The 22,285-nt window shown below is 37.7% G+C and overlaps 1 protein-coding gene across 4 annotated transcripts in view; it reads left to right on the forward strand.

Annotated features, from left to right (window-relative positions):
• Positions 1 to 22,285, forward strand: part of FGD4 (FYVE, RhoGEF and PH domain containing 4) — a 200,841-nt gene that overhangs the window by 142,804 nt on the left and 35,752 nt on the right. For all 4 annotated transcript variants that reach the window (XM_007452184.1, XM_007452186.1, XM_007452187.1 and 1 more), the window contains exons 3-4: positions 1,386 to 1,569; positions 6,365 to 6,872. In XM_007452184.1, coding sequence (XP_007452246.1) covers positions 1,386 to 1,569; positions 6,365 to 6,872 — 692 coding nt within the window. The remainder of the gene's footprint in view (positions 1 to 1,385; positions 1,570 to 6,364; positions 6,873 to 22,285) is intronic.

Consider the following 22,285-nt stretch of genomic DNA (forward strand, 5'->3'; position numbering starts at 1 on the left):
AAATTATTATACCTGTAGCTCATTGTGTTTATATATATATATATATACACACACACACACACACACACACACACACACACACACACGTGTATATGTGTGTGTGTGTGTGTATGTTTTTTTCTCCCTTCTCTATAAGAATTGATAACTGGCACAGAAATGATGAAATCTGGGCCACTGAGCATCAGGCAGCTGTCAGCTAGCTAAGTTCATAAAAGAGATGAGATTACTGAAAACCAGGGTAAACAGCTCTGGGAAAATGGGGCATGTAATTAGAAGACATGATTTCCCACCCTTTTTCCAGAAGTTAGGAAAAGGGTTTAAAAAAAGGAAAAAGGAGATGATTCTATTTGATTTGTTAAAACATGTATAGTTATATATTCTTTTACCCAGAATGTTAACTGAAGAGAAAAATGATACTGTATTGGTTTTCAAAATTGAATTAATTCCTGTACTGATTAAACATTTGTGACGTATTATATTTTCTCATCTACAGAATTTCTCATCTGTTAGGGAAAACCTGTAGATTTTAGTATTTTGGAAATGATCTGTTACTATTCTGTTAATTGAGTGGAGGACTTATTAGTAACCAAATGATTTGTGATATATTAATGCTAGGCAACCATTAATGTAGCAGACAATAGTAATAGAACTTCTATAACCACCTTTGGCAGATTTATTATGAGGAGCAATGCTAATAATGGAAGGAGCTAGAGTCTGGGTACCAGTTATGAAATATGATCAGCCTTGTTACGCCAGGCCAATCACTTAAGCTCTCTAAGACTTCATAGACATAGGAGGCAAATAATGATCTACCTCAGAGGACTGTAAAGAAAAAATTTCATCTAAGGTCAAATGAGATAAGGTGCTTTTAACTGGCAAGATGCTCTAAGTAGTACAATATATTACTGTTGTTCGTTGGTTTTTTTGTTGGCTTTTATGTCTAACCTACTAGCTCTGGTTTCTGGTATATCTGTTATCACCCAGTTATTAGAAAATCTGTTTTATAGCAAGCAATGTATGTCTAGGAATTAGTTTCAAATTTAGTGCTTTCCTTTCTCTGCAGATAACATAACTGCTATGTTATCTCTAATAGAGTTTGGAATGTCATAGCCATATGTAGATCCATAGATGTTTAATAAAGCCATATTCAAAGTCACTTAAAATTAAAAGAACCACTTGAATCTTGGAGATGGGATTTCTACAGGACACAGAGTAAATGTCCAAGATAGATAAAGGTCTCTTGGTTAAGGTTCAGTACAAATTTGACAGACCCCTTTACAAAAGGTTGATAATGGTAAAGATTTTTACACTCAGGACTCCAGAATTCTTTTGTTAAGGAACAAACATCAGTGAAATACTGAATTCTATTAATTCTTTTTCTACAGTGCCTCCAAAGCCACTACACCTGCAGAATTCACCTTCGTCCAATATACACCAAACCCCCAGGCATAAAGCTTTATCTAGTGCAAAACCAAGGATGGAGGAAGTTAAACCTGCCTCTGCTTCTTGTGTCTCAAAAGAAAAACCCAGTAAGATATCAGATCTCATCAGTCGCTTTGAAGGAGGCAGGTAAGAGCTAACTTACAGTGGGAGAAGGCAGAGGGGAGAAGAAAGCTGGTTTTTTAAAAAGTATGATAGAGTTACAGATTTTAAAATAAAAAATAGAGTATTTTATTCCATTAGGTTTGGTAGGCCTTTAGAAAGAGTGAATTTTTAAAATGCTAATCTTGCCCTAATATGAATTCTCATTCATATTGTATTATATTATATTATATATTACCTGTGTGCAGTGCTCTGTGCCCCAGCCTTCTCATCACATTGTGTGCTGTGTAGATCTCATTTCCTGCGTATCTGCGTATGTCACTCTGTGTATTGTTACTCCTTGGGGTCATTCCATTGGTCACTAGATATCTGGGTTGGAAACGCAGGAAGTTGTCTCTCTTTCTTTGCTTCTCACTTCATATGCTTGAATTTAACTCCTGTGGGCCTGTCCCATCTCTTCTTTCTGACCCATTTTATTTAATGTGGGTCTTCTGTATCCATTCAGTCCCTGTTTCCCCTCTCCCCATACCCCTGTACTGTACTAGATTTGTGAAGAGATACTGGCAATAACAAAATCCATGCTAAATTTCCATTCATATTTATTAGCTATAATTTTATATTCTTTAGTCCTGACGGTTCACAAAGGTAGCCGAAATGTATATTTCTCACTTAAAGATAAAAAAAAGCTCACATAAGTTGCTTTTCTACTTATATGACACTCAGTTGTTTTTTCTTAGAATTCCCATCACTGACTTAAATAGAATTTTAAAAAAATTTTATCAGAAGGATTTTTTATGTATCACCAAAAGTCTGTATATAATTAAACAGTATGTATAACTTCAGTTTCATCCTTGAAGCCAAAAATTTCCATTCATTCTAATGTAATATTTGGGAATGGTTTCCCATTAGGTGATTTCAATAGTTATTTGCAGGATGCATTATTTATGTAATGAATCATAGCTTAGAAATACTTTAAGATCTTCTGGAAATTGTGACCAAGTACAAAACTGCAGTGTCCCTCATTTGTGAGACTATATTTACTAACAAGTTCTAGAGGAAAGTAGTTTCTGTTCTTAATCAATTATGGGAACTTTAGTCATAAATATTTAAACTTCAACATCTCCCCCTCAGAAGTAAGATTTTTAATACCTTTGATATCTTAAATTATAGTAATCTTTCCTAGAATGATTTATTTCCATTGAAAATTTTTTTGTTTCTCATGGCAAGTTGATTCAATAGCATGTTTGCAGATTCCCAGGGCCATGTCCAGTGACTGCATAATAAAAGGAGAGGATGGAGCCCTGACCCCTATCCATAGTGCACGCCAGAGCCTGTATCCTCAGATTTGGGGGTAGCTTTGGGAAGCCCCAAATGGGTCAGTATTCCAAAGACTGAGTCCTCTGATCCTCACTATTTTGGTAACCCACTATTTGTATTCCTCCTCTCCATACACAAAACATGCAGTTTTTCCATATCAATTTTTTTCAATATATTTTTCCAAATCACTGTTCTTTCATTCTTCCAACGTTAACAGATTCAAAGTCATTTTTTGATGCAAAACTTGAAGGTTGGCTCTAAGGAGAGATGTAATGTATGGCATTTTAAGCAAAATTGTTCTAAGAGCAGATAGGATGTAATGTGAGCATTTGGGCCAATCTGCTGAAGGGATGTTACCTGTGGCAGAGTCCACTGCCAGTACAAAAAATAATTATATGTTTTTAATGAGGTATTTCCAGTAGGAACAGGCCCTAAAAAGTATGGGTTACTGTTGCATTGGATCTATAGGACTTGAATGGAAGTTTTTATTCCTTGTTCAGTGAGGTCCATGTGCCTGCAGTGTGGCTGTCCGGTTTTACCCCAGTTATTACAGCTTAAACTAGCACTTGGTGGAATAGAGCGAGATTCTGCAGGCTCTGATTTACCACGGTAAATTGACAGGAAGAACCAATGTCTGTTACAGTGGGGTCATGTAAGACCATATGGCACTATTAAAACCTTACCCATGCATCATAGTTTTGCTCTTTGCAATAATCTAAGTAGCTCCTGGTTTATTGCTTTGGTTTTTTTGTTTTTGTTTTTTGTGGTACGTGGGCCTCTCACTGTTGTGGCCTCTCCCGTTGCGGAGCACAGGCTCTGGACGTGCAGGCTCAGTGGCCATGGCTCCCGGGCCTAGCCGCTCGGCGGCATGTGGGATCTTCCCAGACCAGGGCATGAACCCGTGTCCACTGCATCGGCAGGCGGACTCTCAACCACTGCGCCACCAGGGAAGCCCTCTGGTTTATTAATAGGAGTGATTTGGAGGGTGTATTTGGAGCAAGTGAACTTTATTTATTTTTTTTTTACTGTGGTTTATTATTCCATTTTTTGTTTTTGTTTTCATTTTTTGAGAGTAAGAAAAACTAGGATTTTTGACCTATGAAAGACTTTAGGATTTTAGAAAGAGGTAAATAACATTTTCTCACAAAACTGAACATTGTTTTTTCCCAATGGCACTGCAAGGCCAACTGTTTCTCCCCATGGTTTGTCATCTACAGGAATCTGCTACTTATTGGTTGAACCACTGCTTTTACTAAACCTTCCCTCCCCACCTTATCCTACACCCCTCCACACACACACATATCCCCTGGATATCACTTATTACAGGAAATTCTTACTTGTCATCCAAAGTGGTCCTTTCCAAAAATCCTAAGTAAGTCCAAAGTTTGGTTCAGAGGATCTGCTAAGGATCTTTCCACTGTGTTGCTGGACACTGATGTGTTCAGGAAAAGGAGGACAGTTTGATTCAAATCTTCAAGGACTTTTGGAGAAATTAGGCCTAAGGTATACGCTCCTAGAAGGCAGATATCAGCGGTGGAGTGTGTCACATTTACTTATACTGACAACCTCCATCTTTTATATGACATTTTCCTCTACCAGATTTTTCCTTTCCTTCCTGTGCTGATAAACTTTACTGTGTCTTTTTTCTTCTCTTACTGCTTTCTTACTTACTTTCTTACTGTTATTCCCTGTTCCATTCTCCAGTCCAGATCAGCAGTATCTGGGAGGAGTACAGTGAAGGGATACAGTAACACACATCTCAGCATTGTCCATGGACCTTTCTGCTGTGCCCTTTCCCCACATCCCTCATGAGCCCTCACCCCATAACCTCTGCTTGTGCTGAGGAAGATGCCTGGACTTTCTTCCCACATTTTTTTTTTTTTTTTTTTTTTTTGCGGTATGCAGGCCTCTCACTGTTGTGGCCTCTCCCATTGCGGAGCACAGGCTCCGGACGCGCAGGCTCAGCGGCCATGGCTCACGGGCCCAGTGGGGTCTACCCGGACCGGGGCATGAACCCATGTCCCCTGCATCGGCAGGCGGACTCTCAGCCACTGCGCCACCAGGGAAGCCCTCTTCCCACGTTTTGTATGTGGCCTGCTCACCTGTTTCTCACTCCATCCTTCCTGTTCCAGTGTATTATTATAATGTGGGGTTAAGACTACAGGATTTATAGTCAGACTTCACGGTTTGAACATGGGCTTTATTATTTGTTAGCCACGTTACATTGGCCCCATTATGTAAGTTTCTAAGCCTCAATTTCTCTATTTGTGGGGTCCCTATTTTGGAATTATTATGAGTATGAAACAAGATAATCAATGTAAAGGGCTTAATGTAGTTTCTGGCAGTTAATAAATGTTAGCTGCTATTATTGAATTACTGTCATGATCACTATCACGATGAGTTATTCATTGCTCCTCAGCTATTTATTGAGCACTGTCACATGTCAAGTGCTGTGCTCAGAGGTGGGGATAAAGCAGAGAACAAGATGAGCACATTTTGTACCATCACAGAGCATTAGTCTGTTTTAAATGTTTCTCCTCATTAGGTCATAAGAATCTCTTCAAGACTGAAGTCCAGAGTTTTGTGTTTGTCCTCACTGGAATCCTAGATTAAAGTACTATATAAATATTTCCATAGGAACATTGTAATATATTGGCAGTTAAATTCCAATGTACTATTAGGATTAAGCCTTTTTGAGGTGATGTCTGAGCAGAAACCTGAATGATGGGAAGGAGTAAACCACACCATTGAATTGGGGAAGATTGCCCTGGACAGAGAGAATGGCAGCTACAAATACCCTTAGATATGCACATTTGCCTATTGGGGATGGGAACAGCAGGTGACTAGTATGACAAGAGCACAGTGAGTGAGGAGAGAATAGCATTTAATGAGGCCAGGGCTAGTGGGGGCTATAGTATATAGAGTCTTATAGGTCATGATCAAGATGCCAGATTTACCTTCAAGTGTTTGGGCAAACCCTGAGAGTTTGATCTTTGTGGCCAACTTGGGAAGACTAGATTGGAGGGGATCTGTGTGGAGGCAGAGAGACAAGTTAGGAGGCTATGGAAACATGTGCAATAAAATTTTTGAGAAATGTATTCTGCTTTCCAAAGAAAAATAACCTTTGTTTCTAACCTGTTCATAAATTGAGGGCTAACTATACTTGTTTTTAAAATGTTAAGAAAGTAAAAATCTTGGGATAAGATGGTCTTATTAAATATTTCGCACATCTAAGTCTTTACTAACTAGCTATATTAATAAACAGCCCAAGGAAATGTTTTCAACCCTATACGTAAAGCTCAGGCTTATCATCTTTATTTAAATGTTTAGCATCCTAAAAGACTTGAGAATTACTCTGGAATATTCTTACCTATGTTTCTAAAACCATCAGAGGGGAAAAAAATGTCTTCACTAAATATCCCTAAACAGCTAGAATAAATTTGTTTTTATTCTAGAACTTGTCCATGCCAACATTTTCATACTTCCTTTGTATTTTATCTTTTAGCTCATTATCAAATTACAGTGATTTGAAAAAAGATTCTGCTGTGAACCTAAATGCGCCTAGAACCCCGGGAAGGCATGGATTGACAACCACACCTCAGCAAAAACTCCTCTCCCAACACTCACCACAGAAGCAGGGAAATGATACAGATCAATCTCAGGGTGCACAGACTTGTGTGGCTAACGGTATGGTAGCAGCACAAAACCAGATGGAATGTGAGGAGGATAAAGCGGCCACTCTTAGCCCAGATACTCCTATTCAAACTTCTGAACCCTTGCCTGATACAAACTTAGTAAATGGAGAAAGACAGGAAACAGCCACAGACCCTGCATCCCCCATAACAAATGACTGTGATGAAAATGCTTCTGACAGTAACTGCAGGACTTTACATGTCAGCCCACTGCTCCCCCTGGAAGAAGGAAGGGCAGACACAGAAGCCAAGGTACAAGAGAGGGAAGATGGAGAAAGCCCCCTAGAACTGGAACAGCTGGACCAGCACCATGAGATGAAGGTAAAGCATAAGTAGGAAGAAGCACTGACTTTTTTTTTTTTTTAAATATTTATTTATTTATTTAGGCTGTACTGGGTCTTAGTTGCGGCACGGGGGATCTTCGTTGCAGTATGTTTAGTTGCGGCATGTGAACTCTTAGTTGCGGCATGCATGTGGGATCTAGTTCCCCGACCAGGGATTGAACGCAGGCCCCCTGCACTGGGAGCACAGAGTCTTACCTACTGGAGTACCAGGGAAGTCTCAAGCACTGACTGGCTATTCCACTATGGTTTGAAAACTATTTTATAGCACTTATGTGATGAATAAGTCAGATCACCCACACCACTGGTTGATGATGCATGTTTCCCCTACTCTGAGGAGATATTCCACTTTTTCTTCTATGTAATTTCTGTTGATCTCTCTATTATGATTTCAAGATTCAGAACAGTGTGAAGACTTTGATATAGGAAAACCACAAACATACTGTTTTTACTTACATCGGAAGAAAATGTTATTTCTTGCCCAAATGTTAAGGCTGCATCCCTAATATTTATGGTCTAAGTAACAGGAAATTATATAATCCTGAAGATCATCTTGGTTCAGTAGTTCATTTATAGAAGAAAAAACAGTCCCAGGAAGCTTAAGTGATTTTCCAGGCTCACAGTAAAAGCCCAGACTCCTTGTGCCCTGACTCTCAGGCCGGTATTGTGTCCTGATGCAAGAAGTCACAAGTGTAAATGCCTAATTGCAGGAAATGTCAATGAATGCAGAGGCCATGAGGAATAGACTAGAGAGAGGTGAGACTGTGGCAAACTAGAAGTTCATTTCCTTTCTAATCAGAGCAGCAGATTGATGAACCACCTGAATGGCATTTCTGAGCTAACAAAGAGCTGATTTGCTGGTGTAATATGTTCATAATCTAACTGGGCTGTAGCAGAAACTTTTATACAATTTCAGTAACAAGACCATTGCATTTGTATTCTTTATTCATGTCAATATAGTGCTTTGGAAAGATCAATAAATATGGCTTTTACAAAGCACTTGGAATTTCTTGGATCAAAGATGGTATGTAAGCATTATCATAGCATTCCCTGGAGTGGGGAGTTGTTTATAATTCTGAAGACAAGAAAAAAGTTTCCATTGTTTAATCTCTCTTATATATTATAAATAACAATCTTTGTAGGAGAGCTGATAATTGAAAATTGGACAGTTATAGGAAAATTTGTAAAGGATAAATCCAAGTCCTAAATCTATTTAGAATTTTTTTTATGATGCTGTATCTTAAGTGGCACTAGCATAGCCGGAAATTCAAAAGGACTGATACTAAAATATTAGAGTAAAAAATGATTGATGTGTTCAGAACTTTAAAGTGAAATCTATCTTATAGTTCAATTTACAGTGATCCTGAAAAGAATCACAAATAGGCAAAGAGCCAGTAGTTTATTTTCTTCCAGTTAGTGCATTAATTTTAAATGCTGACTCTCAAGCAGAGAAAGTTTAAATAAGGAAGTGAGTGGGAGAAAGTGAGTCATACTTGGTAACAATATCTGAAACATTAAAGAAACAGGACTTTGCAAAGTGAATCTCTTTACATCTCGATATAGTAGTAGATTTTAGTGTCTCTGTTTAAATCACGGTGAATGGAAAAGAAGTTTAGAACCAAGGAACTCAAGACTCACATCTGTCCTTTTACACTTGGGATGATGCCACCAGCAAGTATTTGTAAAACAGTAAGAGCTGTTTTTATTAAGAGAAATATTTTAATTGGTGATGATGCCTGTGGTTGCTGGGTACTACTTTTTTACCCATGTCATATATTATTATGTATACATTTTCATAGATGAGTCTTCTTTGGTTTGGGAGAGACTTAATAGGGCTTCCTATTAAATTAGTGAGACATGGAATAGTACATCTGGTCTTTCTCCTAATGGACATTTAAGCAGTGGTTGGCACATGCTATATGTGGGAAGAAAAAGGAAATTTTCTCTGCAGAGCTGTTGATCTAAATACTACATGTATATGTATAACTGACTCACTCTGTTATAAAGCAGAAACTAACACACCATTGTAAAGCAATTATACCCCAATAAAGATGTTAAATAAATAAATAAATAAATAAATACTACATGAGTCTCCCATCCAAAAACGAGTATTAGAATGTAATTTTTTCATGGTAACAGCGTGTTCTCTTTTGCTGCTTTAGAGTAGCAAGCATTAATGCTTGTCACATTGCCTTTCCTTGTTCCAAAATGCAAACATAAATGTTAGCAGTGTTAAGGTGATAAGTTTTATGTTAAGTGTATTTTACCACAATTAAAAATAAACTTAAAAAAAATTTAAGTTAGTAGTATATAATAGACTAAACAATTGGAACCAGGAAATCTTGATGCTACTTCTTGTTCATCCACTAACCAACATTATGACCTTGAACAAATCAAATTCTCTAATTAAAGGGTTCTAAAATTCTTTAGTTGAAGAATATAAACTGAGTCTGATCTTAAGTCTCTCCTTAGTGATAATAATATAATTCTGTGCTGTTGTATGTAGGTATATTCATTCCTTTGTTAGCATAGCCCTCCAGATTGTCAGCTGCTTCTTAAACCATCTAATGTGTTGAACTTCTAAGACATCATGGAGTATTTGAGTTTCACTGTGCAGACAACTGAAAAAAAGTTACCTCAGTCTTTATATAACTTGATATAGAGGTTTACATCAGAATAGTCTTATTCGCTTCCATTTAAACCAGAATTAAATTTAATGGACATTGTGCACCAGGAGTGGAAGAATGAGGGATTGGGGGATGGAAAGTGGGGGCACAATAGAATTGCAAAGATAGTTCAGGAACGTAGATACATATTAAAATATATCGTGAACAATCATCACTAATAATTGAGTACAGACTTGAAAATAGTCTCAGCTTGTGTAACTCTTTCACTGATTATCTGATGTATTTTGATCAAGAATCACTTACAGTGGTGAATATAGAATACTGTTATTTTTACCATGTAAAAGATAATACCTACCTCATTGAAACTGTTGACTCTACTATACTTTGGCAAAGCAACACTTTTCCAGTGTTTAAACTTTTTGCACCAGTGATCTAAATATAGCCAGACAGCTCAAAGTAATCAGATAATTCTTTAAAATCTCAGAATCAAAGAAAAATTTTAGCACTTTATGATACCTTTAGTTTTCAGCCACAATGTGTTAATAGTATCTTTAAATTAAGGTTAATCATGTATTACAGCAGATTACAGATTGAAATCTACTAAAAGGAAGATGTCATTGGGTTAGCCAAAAAGTTCATTAGGTTTTCTCCATAACATCTATACATTATAAGGAAACATTCTAAAACCCGTAAGGTACAGGAAAGGTAGGGGTCAACGACTATCATAGTGTGTATGCATGTGCGCGCTCAGGGATGGTACTTGAGGGCATCAGGGGATAACAACAGTATTATAATTCTTGTTTGGCATGATGAATTTGGGTTATCATAAATAGCTTGAACTATATTAGGAGACTCAGGTAAATGGGTTAGAATGAATTTCATTAAAAATAGTTATTTTTTCTCAGATTTGTAGGCTTCAGTGGGTGAGCTTTAGTAGAAATGCACTATGTTGAATGCTGCACTCATCAATTTGTGCCGTGGAAATGAAAATTTCTCTTCACGGTTTTCACGAGTCTTTTAATATCCAGGTTATATTTCCATGGGTTGATTGGTAGTTTTTTCTGAGATTTATTCAAAGTATTTCCTTCCTCTGTATTTCATACAGCAAGCCAAATATCAGTGTGTAGATATGCACTTTTTAAGACTAACGTTTATATAAATAACGAATCTCTGTTATTGCCAACATAAGCTCAAAGTAGCAATGTATTAAAACCATAATAATAGCAATTTTATCAAGAATGTAAAAGAAGCAGATTTTTTAAAAGTTAATCTTTCCTTTCACCAAAAATGAAAGAAATTATGTAGTGAAGTTGGCAGATAGATTAAGGTGGTGTCCACAATGTAGAGACTTATAGAAACATATATTTTTTAAAAAACGTAAATGTTTATTTCCTGCTTATTTCTTATTTCTGTTTTTTTAATTGCTATTTTACTTATTATATTTTTATATAAGCCTTGAGGGTTTATAACTTTTGAACATACTCAAAAGTTAAGAAAGGTAATTATCTCCTAGGGGAAAAAAATGACGGAAAAGCACATTCAGAAGTAAGTTTCAGGGCTTCCCTGGTGGCGCAGTGGTTAAGAATCTGCCTGCCAATGCAAGGGACATGGGTTCGAGCCCTGGTCCAGGACCATCCCACATGCCGCAGAGCAACTAAGCCTGTGCACCACAACCACTGAGCCCGTGCTCTAGAGCCTGTGGGCCACAACTACTGAACCCACATGCCACACCTACTGAGCCCACGTGCCACAACTACTGAAGCCCGTGCGCCTAGAGCCCGTTCTCTGCCACAAGAGAAGCCACTGCAGTGAGAAGCCCGCGCACCGCAGCGAAGAGTAGCCCCCACTCGCCGCAACTAGAGAAAGCCCACACACAGCAACGAAGATCCAACGCAGCCAAAAATAAAAATATATTAATTAACTAATTAATTAATTTTTTAAAAAAGAAAGAAAGTGAGGCTTGATTTAAAAAAAATAAATTGCAAACAGAAAACCAGTGGTGTAATACAAGTTAACTCACTTTTCCTCTTTTTCCTTCAATTTCTCGTAAGTTTAATTGTATTTCTTAAAATTGTTGATTAATTTTATAGGGTGTAATATGAGATATCAAAGTTTTCTGAGAGGTAAAACATAATGCTTACTTTGCTTATCCATTTCTTATGATGGGCTACAAGTCCTTTTTTTTATAAAGCTTTATTTTTTATTTTTTTAATTAATTTTTGTTGGAGTATAGTTGATTTACAATGTTGTGTTAGTTTCTGCTGTACAGAAAAGTGAATCAGTTATACATATATCCACTCTTTTTCAGATTCTGTTCCCATATAGGTCATTACAGAATATTGAGTAGAGTTCCCTGTGCTGTATGTTAGGTTCTTATTATCTATTTTATATATAGTAGTGTGTACATGTCAATCCCAGTCTCCCAATTTATACCCCTCCCCCCCCGCAAAATAAAAGCTTTAAATTTCTTTTGGTTCACTTCTTGAAAGATAAGCTGGCGAATGTTGAGGTCTTGTTAGATTTGAAGGCAAGTATTAAATTACACCTCTGTTTCTTCTTTTGCCAAATCAGCTTTAATTCCAAGAAAGTGAAAGGCAACACAAGCGAAGAAATTATCCAGCTTTACTAATCGATCTTTCATTGTTGCTAGTATTGTAATGACAGCTCCAACTAAAGTCGTAGGCATTTTAAAATGATGTGTAGAATAATGAAAAAGTTTCCTCACTAACCATGTGGATAGTTCATAAATGCCTTGAGGGTAGCTTTTCATTATTCAGTTAGAACTGATGGGGAACTCAGAAACTTCTTCTTCTTCTTTTTTTTTTTTTTTGCGGTACGCAGGCCTCTCACTGTTGTGGCCTCTCCCGCTGCGGAGCATAGGCTCCGGGCGCGCAGGCTCAGCGGCCATGGCGCACGGGCCCAGGCACTCCGCGGCATGTGGGATCTTCCCGGACCGGGGCATGAACCCGTGTCCCCTGCATCGGCAGGCAGACTCTCAACCACTGCACCACCAGGGAAGCCCCAGAAACTTCTTTATGTTGTGGTGACTCCGTTTAGTATGTTGGAAAGATATAAGAAAGAAATGAGGAAAAGTGTGCTTCAGAGAGCCTGCACCTGAATAAAACCACCTATTGTTCACTTTAAAAATTCAGTATGCAGGCTCACTCTCCTTGGTGCTGGAAACAGAAATGAACAAGGCAAGCCCTTTCCACAAAGCCTCAGTCTGCTGAGGGGAGAAAGGCATAAGTAAATCAGCATGATATGTTGCAAAAAGGGCTTGGGAAACACAGATGAGAAAACAGCTGTGCCTGGAGGAATGCTGGTGAGGGGCAGGCTGCTGAGAAGTAGCAGAATTGGGCTTGAAGGAGGAGTGGGAGGTGCTGGTGGTCCAGAATAGGTAGGAACAGGGAGGTAGGGAAGATGAGTGTATCTAGGCTGAGAGCAGGTGTGAGAAGTAGAAACAAGAGGGTAGCTGCCATGTTTAGGGGTTTTCTGGCCTCATAATAGAGGCCAGAAGGGCTAGTGAAATGAGTGTGGAAGTAGAAGGATAGGCTTAAAAAGAAAATGTAAGCTAAGGATAAATTGCAATGGGTTTGTGTGCCTAAGCTGTATTTTTTCCCCTGAAAACAATGGAGACTTTTTTAAAAAGATTTTTAAAAGTCTGAATAAAAATTAATAATCCTCATAGAAAATCAAGAAAATGCAGCAAAGCGTAGAGAATACAAAATCACTCATAGTTCCACCACCCAGAGAAAAATGCTTTGATATCTAACATTCCAGCTTGTTTTTCTCACCTGATATTTTAAAAAAATATGTCAGTAGCATAATGTATGGTCATTCTGCATCCTGTTTTGTAGGATTAAACATAGGTATTTTCCCATGTTATTTCAAACTTTCCATAAGCCTAATACTATCTGGCCTAAGAGTCATTTAATTAAAGCATGGAAGTGACATGATTATACATCTGTGGGTTTTAGAAAAATGATGAAAGGAAAAAAGATGAAAGGAAAAACCGATGGAGCAGGGAACATGGTTAGTAAGCAACTGTTGTAGTCCAGGTGTGAAAGGAAGAGGTCCTGGATGAAGCAGAGGGTTAAGACAAGGGAGAGAGATTTCTGAGAACTGCGTGACTGGATGTAGAGAATGAGTCATGTTCAACTCCGAGCTTGGATGAAGAGGCAGGCGGTGTACCATTTACTGAACTACAAGAGAATAGAAAGAACAACATATTTGGGGGGCAAAAAAATTAATTGGATTTAGACATAATGAATTTAAAGGACTTGTGGATTTCCAGGTAAAGATACCTAAAACAAAAATGGAATATTCTGGAGACATTATGGGTTATTGGTTAAGGATGAAAGCTTTAGAATTAAGAGGTGAGTTCCAATCCCAGCCCCATTACTTCCCAGCTATGTGATCTCAGACACGGCACTTTAGTATAACTCTGCAGGCCTTGGTTGAGATGACAGACAAGAGGGAAAGTGATTGTGTTTGGAATGAGGGGAGGGAGTAGAGTTGCTGGTTACGTTACTTTTATGCTACTCAGTTTATGGCACCTGCAAGACATCCATTTGGAGATATTAATTAGGCAGATGAAATATGGATCTGGAGCTCAGAAAAGAGGGTAGGAATGTAAAAGGATGTACATAAGCATGTGATTAATATTGCCAAAATGGAATGTGTAGGAACCAGAAGAAGGCCAAGAACTGAGCCCTAGAGAGCACAAGCATAATCGAAAGGGGAACATAGAGATTTGTCTGAGAGGGGAAAGAAGAAGAGAGAGCAGTGTCATGAGAACCACTGGGGTTGAGAGGGTGGGGGATGGGCGAGTATTGGTGAGCTTGTGAGGATGGTCATCATTTAGAATGTGGAACTAGAAGTTAACCTGGAGACCTACGCCTTTACTGGGACATTATAGCTAAGTAGCTCAGTAAACCTGGGTATTCAGATTAAATACAGTGAATCTATATTGCACATATACTGTGTTCAAGTCACTGCAGTAAATTCAAAGAGGAAACTACCAGTCGAGAAGGAGGATTAAGATAAATAAATGACCCTTACTTAAGATATCATGGGGTAAAGGAGAAAGGAGAGCTCAAAGATAAAGCCAAGGTTTGGAGCATGGCTGAGAGGATGAATTACCTGTTGTTAGCAGAAATGGAGAACTCAGAGGCAGAGTCTGGAAAGTCAGGTGCCTGGAGGTCACAGGGTACACAAAGATTCAGTATGGGTGTGAGAGAAAAGGAAAGGTCAGATCTTGAAAACACAGTGGTTGTTGTATGTAGCGTAAAAAAAAACAAAAACAGTGATACAGCATAACCTGATGGTCAGGAAGATAGGCTCAAGAGCCAGACTCTCTCCGTTTGAATCCCAGCTCAGCTGCTTACCAGCTATGTGGCCTTGAGCAGGTCACTTAAACATCTCTGTATCTCAGTTTCCTCATCTGTAAAATGGAGATAATATTACCTACCTCATAACATTTTTACAAGGCATAGATCATTAAATAGTTGTAAAGTACATAGAACAGTGCCTTGAAACAATGTGAGCTGTGTTTGTTAAATAAAACATAAAATTAAAATCCTGTTTCCTCATTTGTAAATCTAGATGAATGGATTCATGACCTGAGATGTCCCTTAATAGACCAAAATTCAACATAGCTTACCTGCTGAAGATCCCAGCCCCTCTCTCTCAGTTCTATTTTAAACTAAGGTGCTCCCTTACAGGATACACAGATAAGTTTGTATGCCTTATGCCATGTGAGGCACTCACTACTGTGTACAAAGTTTTAACTCTGGGGAATCATCACCAGAAATATTTATGTGACCTTATTACTTTGATATTCTGCCTAGGCTTGGGATAGTTTAATTCAGTTATTGATTGTGAGTATATATTATACTTTCTTGGTGTCTGATCTTTAATTTCTGCTAAACCCGAAGGACAGTTTAGTCTAATGTATACTAAATTGGCTGTAAGAAGAGCAAAGTTCAACTCTGCTGTCACTTCCTGTCTGATCTTGTGCAGGTAACCAAACTGTCCCTCTCAGTGCAGGCTCTTTCTCCCTCCTCCCCACCCTCTCTTAAAAGGATATAATTTAAACCTTCAAATTAAAAGCTCTCACTTGCCTCTTCTCCTCTTTTGAACTGGGTAAACAGTATAGAGGACATAGATTTGAAAAATATTGGTGCTGGTCACAATTAGGCTTGGATTTTGCTCCCAAAGCTTCCTGAAGGATCATGTTAAAGTACCAGACTGTTTATGCTTGTGACATTATATTATGCAGCAGGGAAAGGAATAATGCCTGCATGTCATAGTGGGCGTTCTCTTTTTCTTGTAATGTGAACCTGGTGATAAATTTCATCCTGATTACAACTCTTCCCTGAGACCACGTGACCTTACTTATGGCATTATTGCATGATCTTAATAGAACACAAAATCTGTGTTTTGTTCCCTTACCTTTTCATTTTCTTGTTCCCCAGATCCAGGGAGAGTTGTCTTAGTTAAAAGGTGGTAGCAGAGTACGAACTTTGTTTTCACAGACCTGCATTGAGTCCTAGCTTAGTCACTTACTAGCTGTGTGACTTTGGGCAGGTTACCCAGCCTCACTAGGACACAGCTTCCTCGTCTATAAAATGAGGGGATAACGCTACCTGCTTCACGGGAGTATTAAGAGGGTTACATTAGATAATTCATGTGAAGAACGTAGAATAGTGCCAATAAATAGTGGGAGTTGCCCCTGTCACTCACTTATGATATAACTTCCCTTGATTACCTTGCTCTTCAGTATACTGAGAAAGAATACTGGGATGAAGGTGTCTAACACAAAATAAAAGATTTTAAGTTGTGTTTTGAGATGATAGACTAATTATGTGACATTTAAATATCATTGTGATCTAATTTTTAATTATCACCTGGAACCACACTGAAGATTTTGTTGTCTGTAAATACATTAAAAAATGACATATCAAAATGTTGATGCATCTCATGAATTGTGGTACAAAATCAAGTGTTTATTTCCTAAGTTGACTCATCTTGCTATGAGAGAATGGACTTTAGGGAATGCAGAGACACATACCTATACAAAACCACATCTTCTTTCTGCCTGGTAGAATACAATTAACTGATGACAGATTTGGATAGAAATTCCACATGAGCAAGAAACATCCATTCTGGTCCTATAAAACATGATAATTTATATAGATATTATTAAATACAACATATGGAATATGTTATAAATATACATATGGAAAAGGCTATAAGAACTTTTAGTAGTTTTGATTCAGTGTTTTTAGGGGAAAAACTTCCTGCTTAAAATGAAATCACATGAGAACATGTATTGAAGAGTTATAAAGCATAGTATCAATATCTGATTCCTTTTTAAACAGTTTAAGATTCTGCCCTTAAAGCATCTTTCAGGAAACAGTTACTCATTGGCATTTGTGAAATGCTTTTCAAAATATCTACTCCCCTGCTTGGGGTTTTGAGACATGTGCAGGGCGTATGGCACTAAGATTCTGAAGAGTGAATTGCTGGCTCCACACAAGCATTTTCTGCCTATCCAGTTAATGAACTCTGAGAGCTGCTCTTTGTCCCGGCTCCTGCCATATGGAAGAGTCATGCCAAAAGGTCTGAAAAGACTTGCAGGAGCTGGTGACATCTGCAAGGAAGGTGGCAGAACTGACACTGCAACGCTTCATGTGCCAGTGGGTACAGTGACTAATAACTAGGCTGACCCTAACCCAAGTGAAAATGGAGCAGATCTCTACGAATAAAGATTCTAAGAGGTGTAAAGGTACACAGTAATAGCCTAGGAATGCATTAAGCAGAGAGGAGCAGGGGAAAATAAATTGTATAGTCTATTAGTGTAAGAGGAGTGTATCTTACTTTTTCAGTTCTGATAGTTTAGGTATACTCTAGTGTATTTTTGTTTGAGGCAATACTCTGAGAATCAGCTTTCAATAGAGTATATATTTGCATGTAAAGAAAGAAAACCAATCCCTTTATTTTATAGAGGAATATCAAAAGTAAGATACTTTTTAAATAGCATATTTATAATTATTTTGAAAAGTCAAGCCTGTGTATTCAGCTGCAAAAGAATCCAGTGGGATTACTCATCAAATCAGTATTGTGTAACCATTATTGTTTTCCAAAGAATCACAAAAATAAATGACTTCTTAGTAAAGTGCTATTTAAAAAAATATCAGGCTACAGCCCCAATGTACCAGCAGCTTTAAAACTACTTTGTGCATTATTTAAGCATAAGTCTGATAGAGTAATTGACCCTGTACATTATAGGTAAGTTTCAGAAACTAAACTAATTTTTTAAAATTTGGAAGCCATCATATTGTTACATCAAATATGACTGAATTTTTTATACCTGATAATTATTACTAAATGCTAAAAAGTCTGCTTTAAATAAAATTTATGTTGGAAAAATAATCAGTATATAAATTAAAATGCAAATTCCATTTTTAAGTGGATAGTTGGTATTTTGTTAGTCTATTCACTTGTAGGCACTTAATACAATCTTGTTTTTTGTTGCAAAGAAGGGTTAGAGTGAGAGCCAACTATTTACTGAAGAGTTACTCAAAAATCACATACTCTCTTATGTGAATAAAATCTGATTCATTTGGGTTCTGTGTGACCTTGGGCAAGTTTCCTGGTCTCTTTGAGACATGGATGTTTTTTTTTAAGCTCTGGAATTTTGTTTTGTTGTGTGTGTATACTACCTATAAAATAGGAATAATAATGGCACCCATTTTATAGACTTGTTGTAAGGACCAGTCAATCTGTGTAAAATACTTTTAACAGTCTGGCATATAACAAGCAATGAGTGAGTAATTGTTAGCTGTTCTTATTTATGGTGATGCTATTATTGTTGTGATTAACCTAAAGAAAGGCTCCATGAGTCTGTGATGTCCTCACTTCCACCACAGAATCCCTAGTAACTTTTCACAAACCTTATATGTGAGTGATTAAACCATATGTCAGCAAGTTTACTTTGTGTTGACTTTGGCAAGGTCAGGGACCTAATGTTAGAAGACCATCTGTGTGGAAGAAATATAGCTTTTACTAATAACTGCTGGCATACCCTTGGATTTTGCAAAATATGACCAGGATACCCACAATTTGCCACGTTCAGCTAAAGTATAATTTGCGGTCAGCAAAAAGATTGTTTCTTAGAACCTTCCTATTTAAGATCTCGTAGGATATGGAAGCCCTCAGGGGTGACTTCATTGCATAGCAATAATAGACATTATGACTTGTTGTTTAGTGAATTCTCTGACTTACAAAAGATGTATTATTTTATCATGGCACAAATTCTGCTGGATTGTTTTCTTTAAAGATATTAGCTAGAACTAGAATTAGAATATACAAAAGAGTATAGTGGGTCAAAAAGATATCTCCACTATTAGAATAAAATGAAGGGCTTGAAAAGAATGAACTACTAATAACAACTTGGATCTATCTCAAATGCATTTTGATAAAGCAAGACTCAAAAGGCACATGCTGTGTGATTCCATTTACATGACACTCTGGAACAAGCCAGATCAACAATTACTAGGAGCTGGTGGTGGAAGAGGGGTGGGGTTGACTGCAGAGACCTAAGAAAAGTTTCGATAGAAGTGTTCTGTATCTTGATTGTGGTGGTGGTGACATGATTGTAACCATTCATCAAAACTCCTAGAACTATTCACCAAAAGGGTGACTTTTACTAATTGTAAATTTCATCTCAGTGAATCTGGCTTAAAAAACCAAAACAAATGGCTGTAGTGTTGGTGCAGGTCAGTATTTCCTGTGAGTGTGTAGAATAGCATATCACTTTTTCTGCAATGTTGATGTAATTCTTATGTATTTACTTATTACACTTAATTACATCTTTTAAAGTCACATTTTTAGTTCATTAAGTATTTTACTTTCTTCTCTATAAATAGTGATTGTCTAAAAATTTCTTGAAAGTTTATCAGTTTCATGGAATATACTACATATGTTTCTTAGTATTTAAGTTTTTTATATTAATTAGGATGATAGAAATAACACCAATATTACTCGACCTGGCTTAAACAATAAGGAAGTTTATTGGCTTCATCTCTGTGGTTATGGAATGGCTGCTTATAGCACTCAAGACTACATGTACCCTCATTTACATGGAGCAGCAAAGAGAGATCTCTTTTTTCATGGTTCTTCCTTAAGAGTAGGGAGCCTCCTTTTTCAAAGCTGCCAGTGCATATTCCCTCGTGTCTCATTGGCCCCTGAACCTATCGCTGTATACTGCTGATTGTGACACCATTCAGGGCTCCCCTTTTGATCTGTGGATAAGGTCAGTTTCCCCGAAGGAAGGGCTACACAGTAGTTGGGTAGACACACTAACCAAATCTGGATACCATTAAGAGATAGCGGGGAAGGGATGCCAGGTTAGGCAAGCAACAATGCTAGTACTTTACTCTGAGTTTAAGTTAAACCAAAACTTTGACTAATTATGGAATTTGACTACTACATAGTTGTTTCTTTTAAAATATTTATTTGGCTGCACGGGGTCTTAGTTGTGGCACATGGGATCTTCGTTGCTGCATGCAGGATCTTTTAGTTGCAGCATGTAGGCTCTTAATTGTGGCATGCGGGATCTAGTTCCCTAACGAGGGATGAAACCTGGGCCCTCTGCAATGAGATCGAGGAGTCTTAATCACTGGACCACCAGGGAAGTCCCGATTACTACATAGTTCTTATTTCAGTGTTTCTGAGACCACAAATTATTTAAACGTATTATGTTACTTTACCCTAAAGACTTCACATAAAAATACCTCAGTTCTGTAAGAAGCAACGTGGTAACTTACCACGTTAGAACATATATTGCATATAAAGCATAAAATAGATGTCATATGTGTTTAACACAGTGAAGCATTTATACAACTTAATAGCATTTTATACATAGTTTAAAATGTAGCATTTACACAAATCAGACACTGGTTTAAAGTACACTTTGGTCTGCTTTGGTACTAAAGTTTTTACTAAACTCTTATTATATTTCATAGTCTCCTAGAATGAGAAAAGTATTTCAGTAAAGTAACTAGGTAGAAACAACTCTGGATGGTACGCAGAGTCTGGATTTTATCCTGTCAGTGAGAAGAGGACTATTGAAGAATTTTGGTTTTTCCTATGGGAATTAGCATTAGGTGAGCAGAGCAGAGTTTTTGTTTTGTTTTTTAATTTTATTTATTTATTTTTTGGCTGTGTTGGGTCTTCGTTGCTGTGTGCAGGCTTTCTCTAGTTGCGGCGAGCAGGGGCTACTCTTCCTTACGGAGCACAGGCTCTAGGCATGCTTGCTTCGGTAGTTGTGGCTTGGGGGCTCTAGAGTGCAGGCTCAGTAGTTATGGTGCACAGGCTTAGTTGCTCCGCAGCACGTGGGATCTTCCTGGACCAGGGATCGACCTTGTGTCCCCTGCATTGGCAGGCGGATTCTTAACCACTGCTGTGCCACCAGGGAAGTCCCCAGAGCAGAGTTTTAGAAAAATTCCTCATACGATAGTATTCAAGGTGGGTTAGAGCCAAAAAAAAATAATGGAATCAGTTAATTGGGCAACTGTTGATTGGCCTGGGCTTGAGATAAGGTATGAGCAAAACAGGGTGGAAGTGATGAGAGCTTAAAAGATGGATGCTAAAGACAAAATGCCATGAAAAGGAGTTGGTGGCTTACTGGATTTTGTGGTAGAGAACTAATCTTAAAGTAATTTAAGTCAGCTAACTGGAAAGGGATGGAACCATTGCTAGGATGGTAAGGTTGGAGGGTGGTGGTAGAATGGAGATTTTACAGAAATGATGAGTTTGGTCGTAGATTGACAACATGTCAAAGTTGTAATAAATGTCCAGCAATAGTTAGTCATGTGAGACTGCTTCTCATTCATTCATTCAGTGATATTTTATTGAGTGCCAGTGTTTTATTGAAGCACTGCAGTAGATACAAGAGATGGAGCAGTTAACAAGGAAAAAATGTTTCTATCCTCATGGCACTAGCAAGGTTATACAAAGATATTTAAGAGTTAAGTAAATATAAACTGAAGAAATATTAAAGTCTAGATTTAATTAAAAGTAATATAGATAGAGGGAGGTGGGTGCGAGCATAGGTGAAAGATTAACAATGAGTTGATGTTGGATCTTGGTGATGGACACATGGGGGTTTGTTTTACTATTTTCTTTACTTTTATATATGATTGAAATTTTCCATAATAAAAAGTTTTTTTAAGGTAAAAAGTTCTGTGCATAGAGCTAATAATTAAAAAGATCTTTGAGAGAGTGATAAAAACATGTCCAAAGAGAAGCCTGAGAGAGGTAGGGGGAAAATGAGGAAACTATAGTGTCTGGGAAGTAAAAAAGATAAAAGAAGTTTCAAAGAAAAGGTGGAAGATAATGTTAATTGATACAGAGATCAAAGTTATCATAGATTAAATCTAGCTGATTTCTAATTTTGTTCATTTCTGGTTGGATGTTCCTTGATGACTGAAAGGAATTGGGTACCTGAGAAGCCATAGAAAACTTTTGATGAAACCATTTTTTTAAGTCAATTTTTTAAATTATTTATTTATTTATTTATTTGCTTGATTTGGGCTGCATTGGGTCTTCATTGCTACAAGCGGACTTTCTCTAGTTGCTGTGAGTGAGGGCTACTCTTCATTGCAGTGCCTAGGCTTCTCATTGTGGTGGCTTCTCTTGTTGCAGAGCACAGGCTCTAGGTGCACGGGCTTCAGTAGTTGTGACACGCGGGCTCAGTAGT

The sequence above is a fragment of the Lipotes vexillifer genome, unplaced genomic scaffold (genome assembly GCF_000442215.2).
Source record: "Lipotes vexillifer unplaced genomic scaffold, Lipotes_vexillifer_v1.1 scaffold1, whole genome shotgun sequence".
In the NCBI taxonomy this organism is placed as follows: Eukaryota; Metazoa; Chordata; class Mammalia; order Artiodactyla; family Lipotidae; genus Lipotes; species Lipotes vexillifer.